The 20,508-nt window shown below is 50.4% G+C and overlaps 2 protein-coding genes across 2 annotated transcripts; one reads left to right on the top strand and one right to left on the bottom strand.

The window, feature by feature from the left end:
* The first annotated feature begins 1,911 nt into the window (after positions 1 to 1,911).
* On the top strand, positions 1,912 to 4,624 carry RPS8 (ribosomal protein S8). The gene is made up of 6 exons (XM_082365758.1): positions 1,912 to 2,051; positions 2,448 to 2,554; positions 3,023 to 3,122; positions 3,508 to 3,683; positions 3,916 to 4,045; positions 4,462 to 4,624. Exons 1-6 carry the CDS (start codon positions 2,048 to 2,050, stop codon positions 4,569 to 4,571), a joined length of 627 nt encoding a protein of 208 aa, XP_082221884.1. The 5' UTR covers positions 1,912 to 2,047; the 3' UTR covers positions 4,572 to 4,624.
* BEST4 (bestrophin 4) lies at positions 4,463 to 20,365 on the bottom strand. The gene is made up of 9 exons (XM_082365086.1): positions 11,210 to 20,365; positions 11,023 to 11,117; positions 10,197 to 10,430; positions 9,859 to 10,013; positions 9,381 to 9,458; positions 8,906 to 9,091; positions 8,724 to 8,804; positions 8,458 to 8,612; positions 4,463 to 8,285 (listed from the first exon to the last, which is right to left on the bottom strand). The coding sequence occupies exons 1-9, from the start codon at positions 11,359 to 11,361 to the stop codon at positions 8,012 to 8,014; spliced, it is 1,410 nt and encodes a 469-aa protein (XP_082221212.1). The 5' UTR covers positions 11,362 to 20,365; the 3' UTR covers positions 4,463 to 8,011.
* Positions 20,366 to 20,508: the final 143 nt, after the last annotated feature.

Here is a 20,508-nt window from a genome sequence, read left to right as displayed (position 1 = left end):
TTTCCATATTGAATACATTTCCTTTTATTCCTACTTTGAGTGTTCGTATTATGAAATAGCACTGGGTTTTGATTATAGCTTTTTCTGCAGTAACAACAACAAAATGCTCACGTGATACAGACTAGCTGATGGGGTGGACCACTGGGTTAGGTGGATAGAGGAGTGAGACCATGGTGGGTGGGGGTGGGAATTATCAGTCCCATTCTCTTCCAAGCTTCAGACTCATCTTTCCAACTACTTTAAATACAAAGAATAGCACCTATATGTCCCACAGGCAATTCAAACTCATCCTAAGATTGAACTTTCCAGAAACCTGCCTCTCCTGTGTTCTCTATTAATGGTGGTGTCACCCCACCATTAATGTGTTTTCCCAGGGAAGAAACCTCATGTCACTCTTCTCTCATCCCCTTAATCCAGTCTATCACAAAATCCCATCACCCAACAAATGCCCCTTGAATCCACCTTCTCCTTTTTGTTTTTTTGGTTTTTTTTTGGTTCGGTTTGTTTTTTTGGTCGCACCAAGTGGCATGCAGGATCTTAGTTCCCCGACTAGGGATCAAACCCTGCCCCCTTCAATGGAAGCACAGAGTCTTAACCACTGGACCGCCAGGGAAGTCCCCACTTTCTCCTTATTATGTCCAATGCAATTGCCTTTTCTTTTTCTTGTGCCAAGGGGCTGGGGATGGAGAGACGAATGACATATGTGCACTATATTCTTAAGACCTCAGTCTACTGGGAAAACCCATTGAATACAATGTAAGTAGAACAATAATTTACTCAAATATTTGAGTACCATTCAAATATTTATTGAGTACTTATTAAATGCCAGGCATTATTCTAGGTGTTGGAAATACAGTAGTGAACAACACAGTTCCTACTCTCATGCTTATTATATTTTAGTGGGAAAACAGATAATGAGCATGTAAAAACAATGTTAGTATTGAGTGGGTAGAGAAAAAGGAGTGTTGCTATTTAGCGAGCAGGCGCAGGGACTTCCCTGGTGGCGCAGTGGTTAAGAATCTGCTTGCCAATGCAGGGGACAAGGGTTTGAGCCCTGGTCCGGGAAGATCCCACATGCCGCGGAGCAACTAAGCCCGTGCGCCACAACTACTGAGCCTGCGCTCTAGAGCCAGCCCGTGCTCCGCAACAAGAGAAGCCACCGCAATGAGAAGCCAGGACACCACAATAAAGAGTAGCCCCCACTCACCGCAACTAGAGAAAGCCCGCGTGCAGCAAAGGAGACCCAACACAGCCAAAAATAAATAAACTTTTAAAAAAATTGAGTGGTGACACAGACCCTACAGCCCACAAAGGCTACAGTATTAACTTACCCTTTACAAGAAAAGTTTGCTTTAGGCGCTCTCCCTAGGTTCCGTTCATTCTGGTAGCTTTGGTTACCATTTATATGCCAACGATTCCCAAAGTAACACCTTCTGTCCAGATCCCTTCTCTATGGATGGACCAGACATGACCATCCATCTGCCTGTCATTCCCACGTGCGGGAGTCACCAGAGCTCAAAATGAACACGTCCAGACCAGCTCCTACCTCAGCCTACCCTTTCTCACTAAGTGGCACCAATATTCATACAACTGGTCACGTGAGGAATTCGGAATCCTTGACACACTTCCCGCCCCCTAAACCAAACCCTTCAAAACAAAAGCCAAGTCCCCCTCTCGTTTCCACCTCTACTGCCTTCCGCTCTTCTCCAACGCACTCACAGCTCTCATCCAGGACTACAGCAGTAGCTTCTAAAACGGGTCTTTTCAAAACGTAAATAAAACCAGGCAAGCCCCGCCCGAATTGTGCCCTGGGTCTCTCAACCTCCCCCCGAGGCGCGCACAGGTCCGGGCTCTGTTGCACCCCAGCCTGGCCCTCGGCCGAGCTGCAGCGCCCTCTCGACCCTCTCAGGCCCAAGGCCTCGGCGCCCCGCCCTCCGACCCAAGGCCGCTCTCTGCGGCGCCCGGAAGATACGTCAAGAGGCGGGGCTACGTTTTACAAACCGAACCGTGACGCTTTGCGTTTTCTCTTTCTAGCCAGCGCCGAGCGATGGGTGAGTGTTTCTCTGTGTTGGGGCTGTGGCTGGGGAACGAGCTCAATCCGGCGCCATCCTGCCTCGCAGCCCAGCCGGGAGCGCGGGCGCCCGGGCCTCGGGCAGCGAGCCTCCGCGAGGAGGGTGATGCTCGGGCTTGGGCCGCCCGGGCCGCTCCGGGGGCCGCAGGGATCGGGGCCGCGAGCGGCACCATCATGGCTGCCGGGATCGGGACGGGAAGGGGTCGGGCCGCACGTGCGTGATGACACCTTGGAAATGCTGTAACCTCCCGACTGCGCTATGGGGGAGCCAACCTTGGAGAGCTGAGCGTGCGGCCACTGGCGCGGGGCGTTGGGCTGGCGGGGCCCGGCCCCGGGCTCCCTGGCTGAGGCTCCCTCCCCCCGCTTCCACACGTAGGCATCTCTCGGGACAACTGGCACAAGCGCCGCAAGACCGGGGGCAAGAGAAAGCCCTACCACAAGAAGCGGAAGTATGAGCTGGGACGCCCCGCTGCCAACACTAAGGTGCGTGCGGGGCCTCACCGCCCGGGAGGTCGCCCACCTGCTCTCCGCGGTCCGCCTGAATCTTTGTGGGGCTCTGCGATTTGCTGTAGGGACTAGGCGGTCTCCTCGCCTTTGCGTGTTGGGTAAATACTGAGAGATTGCATGGTGACAGCTACTGTGTTCTAGTGGTACCTGCAGGGCGCCTGGAGCGAGTGGACTCCTCAGTGATAGTCAGAAACCTGGAATTTTTGTTGCACGGAGAATTAATTTTCAGTGTTTGGAATCAGGCTTTTCCTCTTGGAGGTAACTAGAGTGATGAAGAAGTATCCTTAGGCGTGGTTGTGGCCGTCTTGGTCACCTGTGTGCCACTTGCCAATGCTAGGACTTGTCATAGTTACACTGACTTGTTACCTCCGTCCAGCCCGGGTTCCCTTCCCTCTCTCTAGCTTCTCCTTGATAACCTACTTCCTGTCTCCTTGTGTTTTCTAGATTGGCCCCCGCCGCATACACACAGTCCGTGTGCGGGGAGGCAACAAGAAGTACCGGGCCTTGAGGCTGGACGTGGGGAACTTCTCCTGGGGCTCGGAGTGTGAGTGAGGCCCTGCAGGCATGGGTGGGAACTCAGCACCTAAACCTTTTCTAAGCTTCAGTAAGTGCTTTTAGCAGGAAGTCCATGGCCTGAACCAAGATACTGAAGTTTCTCCTGTTGAAAGACCTTGAGGTTCTGGAGCTTTCTCTCCATCCTGTCCTGTCTCTTAACTCCTGTAGCTTCAGGGATTGGGGCTGAATCTAGAGACCATGTATGTGTGGGTGTCAGCCACATCTGGAAAGATGGGTGTGTGGAAGATGAGCTTATGCCCTATGGCTCTGTAAAGGCTTAGAGTTCCCATCTCCTTAGGCCCTACTAGGGCGCGGGTGGGGGACAGTTGACCTCAGGTTCACATGGCTTGATTCTGAATTTCTCCTGTGAGCAGGTTGTACACGCAAGACAAGGATCATTGATGTTGTCTACAATGCATCCAACAATGAACTGGTCCGTACCAAGACCCTGGTGAAGAACTGCATCGTGCTCATTGACAGCACACCGTACCGACAGTGGTACGAGTCCCACTATGCACTGCCCCTGGGCCGCAAGAAGGGGGCCAAGCTGGTGCGTGTTTGGGGAGCCAACTTCCTGTGGGGGGAGGGGAGGCCGCCCTGATTCCAGCCTTCTTGTGATGAAAACTCTGTCCAGTTCTGCTACTGAAGGGAGAGATGAAAGCCTTTAGTGCTGAGGAAGGTGGCAGGGGCATGGGATATTCAGTGTTCAAGGCTGTGACATTCCTTCCCTGAGAAAGGGTTTGGGGAGGCCCCACTAACCCATGTGTATTTCCTTTATTCAGACTCCTGAGGAGGAAGAGATTTTAAACAAAAAACGATCAAAGAAAATTCAGAAGAAATATGATGAAAGGAAAAAGAATGCCAAAATTAGCAGTCTTCTAGAGGAGCAGTTCCAGCAGGGCAAACTTCTTGGTGAGATGGCTTTTGCATTTGGCGGAGGGGGCTTCCCAAGATATGGTGTGCCCTCTGTGGGCTAGAGAGTTCGGTAACAGCACACAAGCACAAATCAGAATATTTGGTCATCCCATTAGTTTGAAGCTGAAATGGAAAATAGTGGGCAGGAGCCCATAGGCCTGAGCTTGGTTTCTGCCTCTGAGTTTCAGGAGTATTCTGAGAAGTCTGTGTCCAGGCTTAGGGGGTTGTCTCAGTGATGAAAACTTTGTCCAGTTCTGCTACTGACTTTAAGTGACGATAAAGTATATCTGAGGAGACAGTGGGCTTCATGCCTGCCCCCAGTATACCTGGACCAACATGGACTCTTAAGGGGATACGTAGGTGTGGATAGGGCCACAGTGTCATTTTGCTAAGGACCACATACTCTCTTGCAGCTTGCATCGCCTCAAGACCAGGCCAGTGTGGCCGAGCAGATGGCTATGTGCTAGAGGGAAAGGAGCTGGAGTTCTATCTGAGGAAAATCAAGGCCCGGAAAGGCAAATAAATCCTCTTCTTTCCTATCTTAGCTCATGTTATAAAGGTGTTTATTGTTCTATGCCCTGTGTTTGCGTTCTGAGAATGTTTGATTGTTTGCCACACTGTAGAGTGCCCCAACTCCCTTTGCCTGCCTCCCTTTGTCCAGGTCTATTATGTGCCTTTCTATAACAGGAGGAACGTTTCTCACCCCTAAGGCTGGGTTACAGTGGCAACAGGGATGTGGCATGCAGGCTGAGGAGAGACTGTATGAGGGAGGCATCCCAGCACGGGGCCCCCAACAGTATTGGGCTGTTGACTGGACCATGATTGGAACCTGAAACCATGCTGCTTCTGTAAGGTTCTCTTAGAGACCCTGTGTGCAGACCTTGGTTTTAGGGGTTTATTTCAGCTTCATGGATGGTCTAGAAACCTTGAAATTGTGTTCCAGATTTCTGCGTTGTTGAACAGGTTATACACATTTACATAGTCTGTATCTTGTCAGCTTTTGGATGTCTTTCTGAAGTTAATTTTCTCTTGAACCCTAATCCTTTCTCCTCTCATTACTCAAAAGTATGTAAAATTACCAGTGATGGCTGCTGAATCTCTAAGGGTCAGCTCTTGTCTTCAGTTTAGCTACATTGTTGTCTGTCATCAACTTTTAAAAGTGGTTTAAGCTCCATCTTTCTAACTAGCCCAGACCTACTTGACACCTGCATTTGGATATCATAATCGGACTCTAAAAGGTCACCGTGTTCAAAACTGATCACGTTCTTCAGCTTTCCCATTTCAAACAGTTTCTCAATTATTTGATTGCAGCAAATAGTGGTCTTCATATGAAAACATAAATCTTAGGTGATCCTTGGGTCATAACTCCCACATCTAATGTCACCACATCTTGTTGCTTCAACCTTTAACACCACCTCTACTGTTCTGGTCACATCTCTGCATCCTACTTGCTCTTCTGTTGTCCCGAACGCAATCCCAGCTATCAGTGATCATTTTAAAAGATAAGATATTTTTTTTACAGGACATCCCATCTCAAAACTCCTACCAGATGGTTTGGAACTCAGTGGGATGCGGTCCCTTCTATAGTGACTGCCATCCTGGCCTTACTGAACATATGTTCACTTACTATTATTCCCTGTGTTGGGAATACTTTCCATCATATACCCACATTGCTTATTCCTTCCAGGTCTTTGTTCTGTTAGTCTAGTGAGTTCTTCCCTGATCACAGGATTTTAAATTGCACTCCCCTCCATGCCATATCCTTTGCCCCTGTTTTTTCTCCTTATCTCTTAATTTGGCATAAATTTTGCTCATTTTATTTGCTTGTCTTTTTTTGCCCTCTATTAGAATATATCTCCAGGAGAACAGGAATATGTTTCCTGTGGCATCTCCAGTACCTGGAAAGGTACATGGCGCAATATACCAGGCACTCAAATATGTGCTTCAGTTAATGAGTTCTAAAGAAAAAATATTTTATCCAATTTAAAGTTGTTGGAAAGCACATGTCTTAAGAGCTAAAGAAGTACAAAATCTAATTGGTCCATCACCTTGGCTAAATTGCAGACTTCTGTGAATAGACGTTTGGGAAAGGTGAACCCCCTTTTCTAGTACAAAAATTTAAGGACAAAAAGTCAGTCCAGTCCTCTAAAACCTTACCATTGGCTCTGGGGAGACCTGGCCTTGGCCTTCCCACCCAGTGATCTTCCCTTACCATCTGAACATTAGCTGATGTTTGCTGAGCTGTGTGTTGGGCATGGCACAGCAACACTTTGCCTTCATCTTCTAATTTGAGCTCTGCAAGGCGTTGATGTTTATTCCTCTCCTCCTTCACCCTCTAGTCAGTCCATAGGATAAGGGGTTCTTTTTCTTTTTCTTTTTTTTTTTTTAAATTTGCACTGTATCTTCATGACTTTTTTATGGCTGTGTTGGGTCTTCGTTTCTGTGCGAGGGCTTTCTCCAGCTGCGGCAAGCGGAGGCCACTCTTCATCGCGGTGCGCGGTCCTCTCACTGTCACGGGCCTCTCTTGTTGCGGAGCACAGGCTCCAGACGCGCAGGCTCAGTAATTGTGGCTCACGGGCCCAGCTGCCCCGCGGCACGTGGGATCCTCCCAGACCAGGGCTCGAACCCATGTCCCCTGCATTGGCAGGCAGATTCTCAACCACTGTGCCACCAGGGAAGCCCAAGGGGTTCTTTTTCTAAAGAGCCTTGAATTCATCAACTATCCATCTCCACTGCCCTCATAGATGACCATTCTCACCCTGGAGCAAGGCTACCTCCTCTGTAGACCCAGCAAAACACCTCAGGTGCCTTCTGAGTGAATGGTGACCACAAGGTGCTTTGTCTTCACAGTATAGATTTGTCGACCAAGGCTGAGAAAAATTCAGTATCCCCTGTCACCCAGCAGGAAAGTAGAAGCCAGCACTATAATCCTGTCAGTCGACAGGAGGCTGCGCGTCCTCGCAACCTCTACCTACACTCTTCATGCCTCCCTTTGAATTCTGGCATTTGTCCTTCCTTTGGCCTTAATGTTCAGTTTTGGCATTCGCCAATTTCTTTAGTGGTGGCTGAGCTTAGAAGGCAGGAATCTTAGAGAAACTCAGTTTAGCAGCAACTCTAATATAGTGCTCTGTGGGGCTGTTTTCCACAATGCCCCCTCTTATTACCATCAGCTGAGTACTGCGGTCCTACTGCAGAGATGGACCTGCAGCTTTCACCCCTTAAACTGTCCTTTCTCCCTGTTTGGTTGGTGGGAGCAGAGAAGGGCTTGGTTCAGATGCTGGAAGTCTAGGCTGGGTGGTGTATGACTACCCTCACGTCTCAGTTGAATCAGCTTCAGGGCAGACTCTCAAACCCTCATCTTTAGTCCATTGGCAGAGCATGCCAATTCAGTTTTAAGCAATTTTAATTGCACAATAATAAATGAATATATTTTCATTGTAAGCAAAAAATTGAATATGACAGATGAAGCAAAAGTGCCCCAGCACACACTTTGACCCCTTATCAGAGTGAGGTTATCAGAATAAGGTATATCCTAAACATCTTTTTATGTGACTGAAATTGTGATCCCTGGGGCAGCAGCAGCAGCATTCCCTGGGAACTTATTAGAAATGCAAATTCTTGACCCCATCCTAGATTTAATGAATCAAACGCTGGGAGTCATACCCAAAACTTTTTAACCAGCCCTTCAGTGATACTGATGCTCCCTCAAGAACCGGCCTAGCCCCGCATTGTGGAGGAAATTAATCGTGCGCCTGGGCTCTAGTCCTCTATACCTCGCCTCTTGTGTCCTAGCTTCACCTCCCCCAAGCCAAAGTGGACGCATTCCTAACTCTGGTTCAGGCTCTTCTGCCCTCTCAAGGGTCGTCCCTAAGTGCTCCAGCTTAGGGTGCATGGAAGTGCTGCTCTAATAGCTCCGGAGGACCTAGGGGAGGCAGCCGGATGGCCCGGCCCTGCTGCCTCTGCTCAGGGCTCCTGGGCCTCGTCCCCTGACCCCAACGCCTCCTCCTCGATACGGTCCGCGGCTTCGAGGTCGCCGCCCTCCTCGGCCCGGAAGCGCAGCAGGTGAGGGGTCCGGGGGGCTCCTCGGACGCGGCCGAAGTTCCGGAGGCTGATGGCTGGCGAGGGCGCTCCTACGCCCAGGAAGCGGCTGAGCAGTGGGGTCTGTGCGGTGGTCACCGGCCCAGCTGGCCCAGGGGACGTCTCCACCTGCAGGCTCTGCTCAGGGTCGTCGCTAACGCTGCAGGCGGGTGGGAGGGCGGTGTGAATGAGCCTCTGGCAGCCGGGGGACCGGCTCCCCAGAGTGGGGCCCGGGGCAGGAGGGAGGAGTCCTGGGCATCCCGGAGGGTGGGTGGGGAACTGGGGCCCATGTGCTGACTCAGGTCCTGCCTGGGCCTTCGTGGGCCACTCACCGCAGGTTGAAGGTGGAACCCAGGAAGGAAGGCCGCAGCGACTCAGCCACAGTGGCCACAGTGTAGGGCGGCTGCGCCGAGTCCTCATCCCAATATGGGTCCTTCTCCGCAGGAGGCAGGTTCTGGTACATGTCATCCACGGAGAGCAGGGACACCTGGGGCGGGCAGCGGGTCACAAGGATCCCCCTCTCCTGCATACCTGGGCTGAGAGCTGGCAGGGAGGGAGAGCCCGACTGCCAGTGAGCTGCCACCAGACCCCTAATCACCTGCAAGTTGCGGTCTATAAGCTTGTTGGTTTCAAAGTCGTCATCATCCTCACCAAAGGGATTGATGATCTGTTCTGCCACCTGCAGGTGATGAGAGTGTTTTCTGGGCTCAGAGCCCTATTTTCTAACCCCAGAGTTGGGGTGGGCCCTGGGCCTGTGTCTTGACCACCCGAAGTGCCCACCTTGAGCCAGCCAGCATAGAAGAAGAACTGCAGCAGAGTGGTGAGAGGCACATACATGTCCAGATCCCCCAGGGCTGGCCCTGGCTCCAGAGGCTCCCGAGGTTTCGCGGCCCCTGCCTCTGACTCCACGAACTGGCGGCCAACCAGGGAGAGGGCAAAGAAGGAGTATACTGCTATGGTCACCACCTGGAGAAAGGGAAGCCAGGCTAAGTGGGGCAGGGAGAAATGCCGCCCGTGCCCCGAGGGCCAGTGGCAGATCTAATAATAGTTAAAACATGTAGCAAGGTGTGGCAGCACCAGATAGGAGGGGATCATCTTAGTGGGGGGTCCAGGGAGGCTTTGAAGATGAGCCTGTGGCTGTTGAGTGTCTCACTGGACCAAACTGCCCCAGAGCAGGTACCATCTCTAATTCTCAGTGTCACACAGCACAGGACATACAGTAGGCACTGGGACTGGGGAGGTGAGAGGCAGTTACTTGGGTGTAGACGAGGGGGATGCTGATCCAGTCATAGTGGAACAGCATGCTGCACTTGGCCCGGTACTTGTTCAGCTCCTGGTGGAACAGCAAGAAGAGGAAGTCAGTGGAGGCGAGGAAGGAAGAATGGGGAGGGGACGGGAGCCCAGCACACGTTAGGCCTGGGCCAGGTCTAGAGGCTCATTCTGCTTTCAGAGGTGTCAGGCTGGAGTGACTGTGATGGAAAGCAGTTCAGCAAAGTAACTGCAAGGACAGAGCCTGGAGCCAGGTCTGAGGATGATTCCCAGCTCCACTAACTAGCTGTGTGACTTGAGCAAGTTTCTTTTCACTCTGTGCCTCAGTTTCCTCATTTCTTCACACTTGCAACAGTGTGCTGTACATAATTGGCACCATGTAAGTGTTAAGCACTAAAATTATTATTCCAGTTTGCAAAACTAGGGGGAGGAGGGCAGATGGGCCTGGTCCTAGGCTGACTCACTTCCAGGAGCAGGCAGAGAGCAATGTCATCACGGATTCGCCCATCCCTCCGGGCCTGGGCCGCCAGGTTGGTGAACCAGACGCAGGGGACCCAGTACTTATTGAAGTCAGATTTCAGGCTCTCAAACTTTTTCCTCTCTTCCTGGGACATGAAACCTGCAGGGATGTAGTGAGAGGGATGAAGACTCATCCTTGTCCCCAGGGACTCACCGCCTTGGGGCCCTGGAGCTTCCCCTGGTGGTCAAACCTCCCCTCCCAGGAGGCCCGCGGGGCAGGTCCGGTCCCGCCCGCTCCAGGGCTCCCCAGCGCGGCACCTGCGTCTGGCTGTGGGCCGCGCACCTGCGTCCACCACGTGCTCCATGGTGGGGAAGCGCTTGAGCACGCGGGTGCTGACCGAGCGCAGCACCAGTACCGACGCCAGGTTGGCGTAGCGGATGAGGGTGCGGCGCAGCAGGCGGCCGCGCTGGTCCACGCCGTGCACGCTGGCCGAGATGACGCACATCAGCTGGTCCGGCAGCGGGATGCTTGTGTACTGGGCCCACCAGCGGTTCACAACCAAGGTCACGTAGAAACCTGGTCACCGTCATGGGTAGGGGGGACGGGAAAGCAAGATGGAGGGCTCGGGAGTCAGCGTGTCCTGCCCCCACCCAGAGCACGTGGTCCAGGCCAGGTGGAAGCAAGGCAGGGGGAAGGACACATTGGCTCCAACGCCCTGCCTCTCTGTCAGGGGGACAGCCTCTTCCTCTTGGTCCCTCCCTGATGTACCAAACCAGGCAGGGAGGAAGAAGAGTGCAAACCTCCTCAAGCAGAAGAGAAGTGATGGTTCAAGTCCAGGCAATGGTTAACTCTGAGCCCTGCTTCACATGGGGGTCGGGAGGGAGGTGTCACCTCTCTCCAGTTCTCCTCCAGTACCCAGAGGGTTGTGAAGCCAGCAGGTGGCTTGGGCCTTGTTTGGAGTGAGGGTCCAGCACGTGATAGGCAGGGCCTAGTCCTCTGGAAATCCTGGACCCCGCACGCAGCTCCCATGCCTGCTGAGCCTGCTCTGGTTGCCCTCCAGGCGGTTCCGCTGGGGTAATTCTGACCCTCAGAGCTAGCAACCCAACCCAAAGGTCAGGAAAGATGGTTAGGAGGCTACAAGGGAGAACCCCTGGTCCTTTGAACTTACCCAGTACAAAGGACAAGGGGATGAGCTCCGCAGAGCGATTGCAGTATCGGGCCACCTGAGCATACACAAGCCTCTGCTCCTGGGTCAGCAACAGGCTGGGGAATGTCACGTGAGGCCAGGGTTAGAGGGAGGTAGGTAGCCTAGTCACCCGCAGGCCAGCCCTGAGACCCTGCCCTCACCCTCGCACCGGTAGGTGATGCTGAGCAGAGCATACAGGGCGATGAATAGGAGAAACTCCTTGTAGAGGAGCTTGTAGATGCTTCCCCTCCAACGGAGAAGCAAGCCAGAGAAGCCTCCGAAGCGGGCCTCCGCCACTTTGAGGGTGTATGAAACCGTCATGGTGCTGGGGGCCTGGGGCAGAAGGTCACAAGAGCTGCTCCCAGAGCTGTCCTTCTGCCCCAGCAAACCTTCTCCTTAGCTTGCCTTCTTATCACCCACCTTAGATCCCCAGGCAACCTTCCTTCAACTCTGGTCATCCCCCACCCCAGCCTTCACCCTGTGTCAGTAGACAAGGGGGAGGAAGCTGCAGAGCAGACAGAGCACACCCCCACCCCCTAGAACTCAGTGGTGTGTGGGTCAAACCAGGATGAGGTGGGGCAAGAGCGAGCTGAGGTCTACACCCTCTCATGCATGAAGCTTCCCCAAGCTCCTCTTCCACTTGCAGGGCTAGGAGTAACCAGGTCCTGAACTGCTGAGGACAGGAGATCCAACTCTAGCCCAGACCCACACACCTTGGAGTCTTGCTCTCGAAGCTGATAGCTGGTCTCTCAAGGCCCAGGGTACTCTCACCCGCACCCCACATCTACTTACCTGCTCTGGACGGCAGCCTGTGCTGAGGAAGGGGAACTGGGCTAACCTTCACCCCACAGCACTTAAGTACCTCCTGGGCCCATAAAGTTTGGCTGGACTGAGGTTATCGTTGATGGATTGAGGCTGTCACCCAGCTTTCCCTGGTGCTGGGAACTGGATGTGTCTCCCTATGCCTGCAGGGCTGGGCTGGCCTTTGAGTGTCATAAATGCCATTATCATTGACCCCACAGTTCACACCATGTCCTTGAAGCCAGGGTGACAGGAATTACTGTCCCAGCTCCAGGTGAGAAGACAGATGCATGATTAAGTGTTATAACAGCTGCTGATCGCAGAGCACTGACTAAGTGACAGGCACTGTGCCAAACACCACTACATCAAACCTCTGACCTGTCCTGGGAAGCTCCTTCCCCCACACTGTGAGCTGGTTCTCAATGCAAGTGTTTTCTGAAGAGAGGAAGCATGGAGAGGTGGTTAGGAGCACAAGCTGGAGAGTCAGACAAACTTGGGTTTGAATTCTAGCTCTCTGTAACCTTGTCCAAGATACCTAATTTCTCTGAACCTCAGTTTCCTCCTCTGCAAAACAGGATCAATAACTCCTTCCTCACAGGGCAGTTGGTAATATTCAGAGAAACAATGCCTGGAGCCTGGAGCATGCAGGCATTTATCCTGGGTGGCTGTTACCATGAAAAGCCAAGTCTTTTCCCTTTGGTTGCCACCTACTGGTCCATCCACTGTTTGCATCCCAGAACCAGACAATCCTGCAGAGACAGAGTCAGAGACCTTTCCCCTGATGCCTGTCCTGCCTGTCCCCGAGCCAAACAGTGCCAGGCCTGGCTTTTAATCTGGGTATAAGGCCTCTGAGATGCCCCCCACTTCCACCTGCCATCACCAGCCTCTGGCCTCACTCCTTTTCACTGCTCCTTTGAGGTCCTTTCTTGCATCAGTTAATCATACTGGCCTATAATCCATCTACACAGAGATCTCCCCTCCAGCCCATGAGACCCTTGAGGACAGGATTGCATCTGATTCATCTCAGTAAAGCTGGGGAGGACTTGAACCCAGGCAGGCTTTTCTTTTCTTTTCTCTTTCTTTCCTTTCTTTTTATTTTATTTTTAAAATTTTTATTGGAGTATAGTTGATTTACAATATTGTGTTATTTTTTGCTGTACAGCAAAGTGAATCAGTTATACATATATCCACTCTTTTTTAGATTCTTTTCCCATATAGGCCATTACAGAGAATTGAGGAGTTCCCTGTGTTATACAGTAGGTTCTTATTAGTTATCTATTTTATATATAGTAGTGTGTCTATGTCAATCCCAATCTCCCAATTTTAACCCCCCCCATCCCCTTGGTTTTCTACATCTGTGACTCTACTTCTGTTTTGTAACTAAGTTAATTCGTACCCTTTTTTAGATTCCACATATAAGCGATATCATATGATATTTGTCTTTCTGTGTCTGACTTCACTCAGTATGACAATCTCTAGGTCTATCCATGTGGCTGCAAATGGCATTATTTCATTCTTTTTTATGGCTGAGTAATATTCCATTTTATGTATGTAATACATCTTTATCCAGTCCTCTGTCGATGGACATTGCTTCCATGTCTTGGCTATTGTAAATAGGGCTGCAATGAACATTGGGGTGCATGTATCTTTTAACCTGAGGGGTCCCCCTCCCCACTTTTTATAAGAAACTCCCTGGATGAGCAAGGTCTGGAAGTCAACTCATGGCCTGACAAGTTATGTTCTCCTTCCAGGGCCCAGGTGAGATGTCCATATGTGGAAAGAACAGGACTCCATGTGTGTGTCCTGGAGGTCTGGAAGACCCAGGACCTGACCTGGGAAGGGCAAGATACCAGCTCTGGGGCCTCAGCTATCTTGGCCGTGCAGCCCCTTCCCAAGCTCTGATCTGTGGCTTTTCTAGAGCATTCTGGGCTGCTTACCACTTAAAGAGTCTCTGGTACCTGGGAAGCCAGGCCCTGGGACTGGGGGAGCTCAGGCCCTGAAGTCCTGGTAGCTTCTCTCTGACAGTGCTCCCTGAGGGTAGCCCAGCTGGCTGCATTTCAGTCCTCAGCCCCCATCCCCATCTGAGGCCCCCTCACATCTGCCTGTTACCAACTCTCTGGATCCCTGGGCTGTGAATTTCCCACAGAGCTGTGGGTAAAGGTACAGAACCTGAAGGCTTGCCCCAGGAGGGAGCAGTCCCCAGGCCCCACCCAGCCCCTCCTTCCTCAGTCACTTTATCTCCCTTCCCAGCTGCTGTCAGGTCCCTTTGGTTTATGGTCCAGGAGAGGGAACCACTCCACCTGTAAATCATTTTCCCCACCCTTCTTTATCCTCCTCTGGCTCTTGCCTCTCCTTCTCTTCCAGTCCTAACCACCAATGCCCACTCCCCTCGTCACAGCCGAGAGCTGTATATATGACTTGGCAGTTTACAGCATGGAGTCTGGAGCCAGACCGCCCAGATTTTTAAATCCGGACTTCACTGTGCACTACCTTTGTGACCTTGACCTTGAGCAAACTGTTTAACCTCTCTGTCCTTAATTTCCCCTTGGGGAAACCGAATGATAGTATCTATCTCACAGAGTTGTTGTGACTATTAAATGAATTAATATTTATAAAGCGCTTGGTAAGCATGAAATGCTACTGTAGCTATTAGCATCTCTCTTCTTTTTGGTCCAGCTCTTTTACTTCCACCTCTGCCACCACCAAGGACACCTGAGATCTCCTTATTGCTGAATCCAGTAGGCCCCTCCTGAGTCCTAACCTTACTTGGTATCTTTCATTCTTGAAAGACTCCCTTGACCTCTATGACCTGATACTGTCAAGAGATTCTGACTATGAGCTGCCAAGGGGCAAGGAGTGTGGGATACGTGCTCAACTAGCAGTGGGCCTGAGAGCATCCTCTGGGGGATGGAGACCCAGAGAGCTCAGAAAAACCTCAGCTTGGGCAGGGGTTGTGAGAGTCTTGGGGGGAGGAGAAAGGGCACTAGTAAGAGGGACAGGGAGACATGGAGTAGTATAGGAGGACAGATGCAAGGTCAGAGAACTATGGCTCTGAGAAAACTCAGGCAGGGGAATTTCCTGGCAGTCCTGGCAGTCCAGGACTCCGTGCTTCCACTGCAGGGGGCACGGGTTCGATCCCTGGTTGGGGAACTAAGATCCCACATACCACGCAGCCAAAAAAAAAAGAAAAAGTCAGGCAATGATGAATAGTGGAGTCAGACATCTTGGGTTCAGATCTTGGCTCTGCCCCTTGGTAGCTGCATATGACCTTGGGCAAGAGGCTTAGCCCCATGAGCCTCGGTTTCCTCACCTGTGAAATGGGGATAATAATCACATCCACATCATAAGGTTACTGTGAGCAGTCCAGAAGATAAATGCTTAGCTCCATGCCTGGTATGTGGCAGGTGCATAAGATCCCTTAATGGCAGCATATGTTACACTGAGGGAGGAGGCAGAACAGGCTGCCAGCCCCTCCAGTTACAGCATCAGGAGGATGTCCTCCTGATGCCCTGGCTCCCGAAGGAGGGCTCAGGAACCTTGTTAACCTCCCAAGGGGAGGAGCCAGTGATGGTAACAGAATATGCCACCCCAAAATATGCCACTCTGGCATACTGATTATTTTGAGCTGTAGGCACTTGAAAAACAGCAAATGCAGGGAGAGGCTTTCTCTGAACTCCTCTTATCTGCCTAAAGACACAGAGCCTCCAAAAGGAACTCAATGGTCATAAATCCCCTTCCTGGGAGTTTCATCTCATATCACAGGAGAGGAAATTAGAATTCTATATCATATCCAGTCCACTTTTGTCATAAACTATCATACCTCCCATTCATTCTTCTAAGGGCCCATTCATCTCTCCTAGAAATTATTTACTCTCCCCTAAGAAGCCTACATTCCCCTCCCCCTTTCTCTACTCAGATGTTACTTATTTTTAAAAATTTATTTATTTTATTTTTGGCTGCGTTGGGTGTTCGTTGCTGCACACAGACTTTCTCTAGTTGCAGCGAGTGGGGGCTACTCTTCGTTGCAGTGCACGGGCTTCTCATTGCGGTGGCTTCTCTTGTTGCAGAGCACAGGCTCTAGGCGTGTGGGCTTCAGTAGCTGTGGCACGTAGGCTCAGTAGTTGTGGCTCGCGGGCTTAGTTGCTTCGCAGCATGTGGCGTCTTCCCCAGCCAGGGCTTGAACCCGTGTCCCCTGCATTGGCAGGCAGATTCTTAACCACTGTGCCAGCAGGAAAGCCTACTCAGATGGTATTTAAGCCTAAATTCTAAGCCACATGGGAGAGTTATCCATTTTTCCCTGGATATCTCCCATGTATACATAAGCTCTACGTGTTAATAAACTTGCTTTTTGTTTTTTGTATTGTTCTTGTTAATCTCTTTGTTGAAGAGTCCTGTATGGGTTAATTTGTTGAGGGAATCCAACTTTAGGTAATGTGGTTGGGGAGACCTCTCTGAGGAGGTGACATGTGAGTTAAGCCAGAAAAGATGAGAATGAATGAGTAATAAGTAAAGACTAGGGGGAAAGTATTCCAGGCAGAGGGAATAAATGTGCAATGGTCCAGAGGTAAGAACAGTTCTATTATGTGTGAGGAAGAAAGAGAAGGCCTGGCTGGAGCAAAGTAGACAAGAGGAGATTGTTTAGAGAGTTAGGCAGGGCCTGATTATGGGGAACTTTATAGACGGTTGCAAGGATTCTAGATTTCATTCTCAGAGCAATGGGAAACCACTGAAGAGTTACTGTAAGAAATGTACCAACTAATGTGAGATGATAATAATAGGGGAAATTCTGTGTGTGTGGGGGCGGGGGCAGGGGGAAGTATACGACAACTCTCTGTACTATCTGCTCAATTTTTCTGAAAAATCTAAAACTGTTCTAAAAAATAAAGCCTACTAATAAAAAATACAAAACTGAAAAAAAAAAAGAGTCCTGTATGAAAACCTAAGATGGATGGAGCTTTGACTTCTCCTAACCCCCAGTACCTTAGATTGTGACTATATTTGGAGATAGGGCCTTTAAAAAGGTCAAGTTAAAATGAGGTCCTTAGGTAGACCCTAATCTGATCTGACTGATGTCTTTAAGAGATGAAACGATTAGGACACACAGAAAAAGATCATGTGGGACTTCCCTGGTGGTCCAGACAAGACTCTGCGCTTCCACGGCAGCGGGTGTGGGTTCCATCCTGGTCTGGGAACTAAGATGCCACATGCCGCGATGCACAGGGCGGGGGTGGGGGGTGGGGCTCCAAAAAAGATCATGTGAGGTCAGAGGGAGACTGCCGCCATCTACAAACCAAGAAAGAGGCCTCAGAGGAAGTCAACCTTGTCAATACCTTGATCTTGACCTTCCAGCCTCCAGAAGTGTGAGAAAATAAACTTCTGTTGTTTAAGCCACCTAGTCTGTAGTATTTTGTTATGACAACCCTAGAAAACTCATACAAAGACATTTTGCTTTATTTTCCAAATATAAAATTGCAATATCGGGACTTCCCTGGTGGCGCAGGGAAGAATCCGCCTGCCAATGGAGGGGACACGGGTTCGAGCCCTGGTCTGGGAAGATTCTACATGCTGCGGAGCAACTAAGCCCGTGCGCCACAACTACTGAGCCTGTGCTCTAGAGCCTGCGAGCCACAACTACTGACGCTGCGTGCCACAGCTACTGAAGCCCACGCACTTAGAGCCCGTGCTCCGCAACGAGAAGCCACCGCAATGAGAAGCACGTGCACCGCAACGAAGAGTAGCCCGTGCTCGCTGCAACTAGAGAAAGCACAGCAACAAAGACCCAACACAGCCAAAAAATAAATAAATAAATAAATAAATTTTTAAAATTGCAATATCAAATATGCCTTATCAAACTATACATGCCTCAGCCCCATTTCCCCTGTGGATTTGCTTTTTCTGGCCTCACCTCTACCATCTACTCCCCTAGAAAACTGCTGACCTGTAGAATAAAGACCAAACTCCAGAGTATGGCACTTAAGGCCTTCCTGCCCACCCCCATTCCCCTCTCCCCCTCACTCATCTGAACTACTAATATTTCTCCACCTCTCTGGCTGGTTTGGTTCTCCATTCAGGGGACATGGAGAGCAAGGCGAGAGAAGCAGGCTCTTGTGGGCCTGCTGAGGGACTGGGTGGGATATCCATATGGCAAGAGGTTGAAATGGAGATGAGACTAAAGGCAGGGAGACCAACAAGGTGCTGTAGCAATAATCCCAACCTGAGAGACTGTGACCCAGATTAGGGTGCTTGGGGAAGATGGAGCAAAGTGCATAGATTTCAGAGATATTTGGAAGATAAAACTGACAGGAACTGGGTACTCAATAAATATTTGTTGGATTTCCTGGCTACTCTTTCTAATGTAAGCTCTTTGGTTGCTCCTCTGTTTACTTCCTTCACAGCACTTTTCACAGCCTGCAGCTACCTTGTTTATATACTTGCCTATTATCTGTTTCCATCAAGCAGAATGTAAACTAAATGAAGGCTGCAACCTTGACCAGTCTTATACATACAGTGCTTGGCACTTAGTAGGTGCTCTCAGATCTTTGAGGACTGAACAGGTTAATAATTGATTGGATGGTGCAGAGTGAGCACAGAGAGGTGAAAGGACAAGCCCAGAAAGAAGCCTGTGATCCTGGGATTCAGAGGGGTTAAGATCCCATCTCTCTACCACCTCACACCGGTCAGAATGGCCATCATTTAAAAGTCTACAAATAACAAATGCTGGAGAGGCTGTGGAGAAAAGAGAACCCTCCTACACTGTTGGTGGGAATGTAAATTGGTGCAGCCTCTATGGAAAATGGTATGGAGTTTCCTCGAAAAACTAAAATAGAGTTGCTATATGATCCTGCAATCCCACTCCTGGGCACATATCCAGAGAAAACTGTAATTCGAAAAGACACATGCGGGACTTCCCTGGTGGGGCAGTGGTTAAGAATCCGCCTGCCAATGCAAGCGACACGGGTTCGAGCCCTGGTCTGGGAAGATTCCACATGCCACGGAGCAACTAAGCCTGTGCGCAACAACTACTGAGCCCACGCACTGCAACTACTAAGGCCGCACACCTAGAGCCCGCGCTCTGCAACAAGAGAAGCCACTGCGATGAGAAGCCCACGCACTGCAACGAAGAGTAGCCCTTGCTTGCCGCAACTAGAGAAAGCCCATGCGCAGCAACGAAGACCCAATGCAGCCAAAAATTAATTTAATTAATTAATTAATTAATTTTTTTTAAAAAAGAAAAGACACATGCACCCCAATGTTCACTGCAGCACTATTTACAATAGCCAAGACATGGAAACAACCTAAATGTCCATTGACAGATGAATGGAAAGAGAAGACATGGTACGTATATAGAGTGCAATACTACTCAGCCATAAAAAAGAATGAAATAATGCCATTTGCAGCAACATGGATGAAACTAGAGATTATCAATCCAAGTGAAGTAAGTCAAAAAGATTAAGACAAATACCATATGAGATCACTTATATGTGGAATCTAAAATGTGACACAGGGCTTCCCTGGTGGCGCAGTGGTTGAGAGTCTGCCTGCCAATGCAGGGGACGCGGGTTCGAGCCCTGGTCTGGGAAGATCCCACGTGCCGCGGAGCGGCTGGGCCCGTGAGCCACAATTACTGAGCCTGCGCGTCTGGAGCCTGTGCTCCGCAAGGAGAGGCCGCGATGGTGAGAGGACCGCGCACCGCGATGAAGAGTGGTCCCCGCTTGCCGCTTGCCACAACTAGAGAAAGCCCTCGCACAGAAACGAAGACCCAACACAGCCATAAAATAAAAATAAATAAATAAATACTTTAAAAAAAAAAAAAGTAAAATGTGACACAAATAAACTTATCTACGAAACAGAAACAGACTCACAGACATAGAAAACAGACTTGTGGTTGCCAAGGGGGAGAGGGCATGGGGGAGGGATGGATTGGGAGTTCGGGATTAGCAGATGCAAACTATTTTATATAGAATGGATAAACAATAAGGTCCTACTGTAGAGCACAGGGAACTATACTCAATATCCTGTGATAAACCATAATGGAAAAAATATGAAAAAGAATTAATATAGATGTATAACTGAATCACTTTGCTGTACAGTAGAAATTAACACAACATGGTAAATCAACTATACTTCAAATAAAGTAAATTTTAAAAAAAGTCCCCACCTCTCTGTCTCTGGCCCTGGGAACAGTGGGCATGGACCAGAGATTTAGGGGTTCAGTTGGCCCGGGGACCACCTGCCCAATTGTCTATTGCTAGATTTGAGAAAATACAATTCCCATTCCTCACTTTCTGGCCTCTGGCTGTTGAGCCAGGCCAGTGGATGTTTTCAGGGAAAGGGAATAGGCACCCCTCCAGAACCTGAGATCTGCCCTTCAAAGGTGTGGATGTGGGTAGCGGAAGATGTGGCCTGGTTCATGTCAAAAGCCTTGAATGCCAGGCTGTTTGACCCCAAAACTCAGCATAGGAGCCCAGGTCTCCACGCTCCTCCCCACGCCAGGCAAGCCCAGCTGGGCGCGTGCAATTCCTTTCAGGCCCTAAGGGGGGCAGCACTGGCCTGAGCCTGGGGGCTTTGGCCAAGGGTGTGGCCAGTGCCAGTGCGCGCAAATTCCCGCGCACTTAAGGGGGAGTGTTGGTGACAAGCTCAGGCAAAAGCGAGCGCCGCCCCTGCCTC

This window comes from Balaenoptera borealis (genome assembly GCF_965194805.1).
Source record: "Balaenoptera borealis genome assembly, chromosome: 1".
Taxonomy (NCBI): domain Eukaryota; kingdom Metazoa; phylum Chordata; class Mammalia; order Artiodactyla; family Balaenopteridae; genus Balaenoptera; species Balaenoptera borealis.
Note: the sequence above shows the minus strand (reverse complement) of the source record. Positions and strands in the feature narration are given on the sequence as shown.

What these genes read in the sequence shown, in the direction of transcription:
- BEST4 (XM_082365086.1), bottom strand. Translation starts at nt 11,361, where the DNA reads ATGACGGTTTCATACACCCTCAAAGTGGCGGAGGCCCGCTTCGGAGGC. An exon ending in CTGCTCAGCATCACCTACCG is followed by an intron (nt 11,118 to 11,209) that starts GTGCGAGGGTGA and finishes GACATTCCCCAG; the next exon opens with CCTGTTGCTGACCCAGGAGC. An exon ending in CCCCTTGTCCTTTGTACTGG is followed by an intron (nt 10,431 to 11,022) that starts GTAAGTTCAAAG and finishes GACGGTGACCAG; the next exon opens with GTTTCTACGTGACCTTGGTT.
- RPS8 (XM_082365758.1), top strand. An exon ending in GCCCCGCTGCCAACACTAAG is followed by an intron (nt 2,555 to 3,022) that starts GTGCGTGCGGGG and finishes TGTGTTTTCTAG; the next exon opens with ATTGGCCCCCGCCGCATACA. An exon ending in GCAAGAAGGGGGCCAAGCTG is followed by an intron (nt 3,684 to 3,915) that starts GTGCGTGTTTGG and finishes TCCTTTATTCAG; the next exon opens with ACTCCTGAGGAGGAAGAGAT.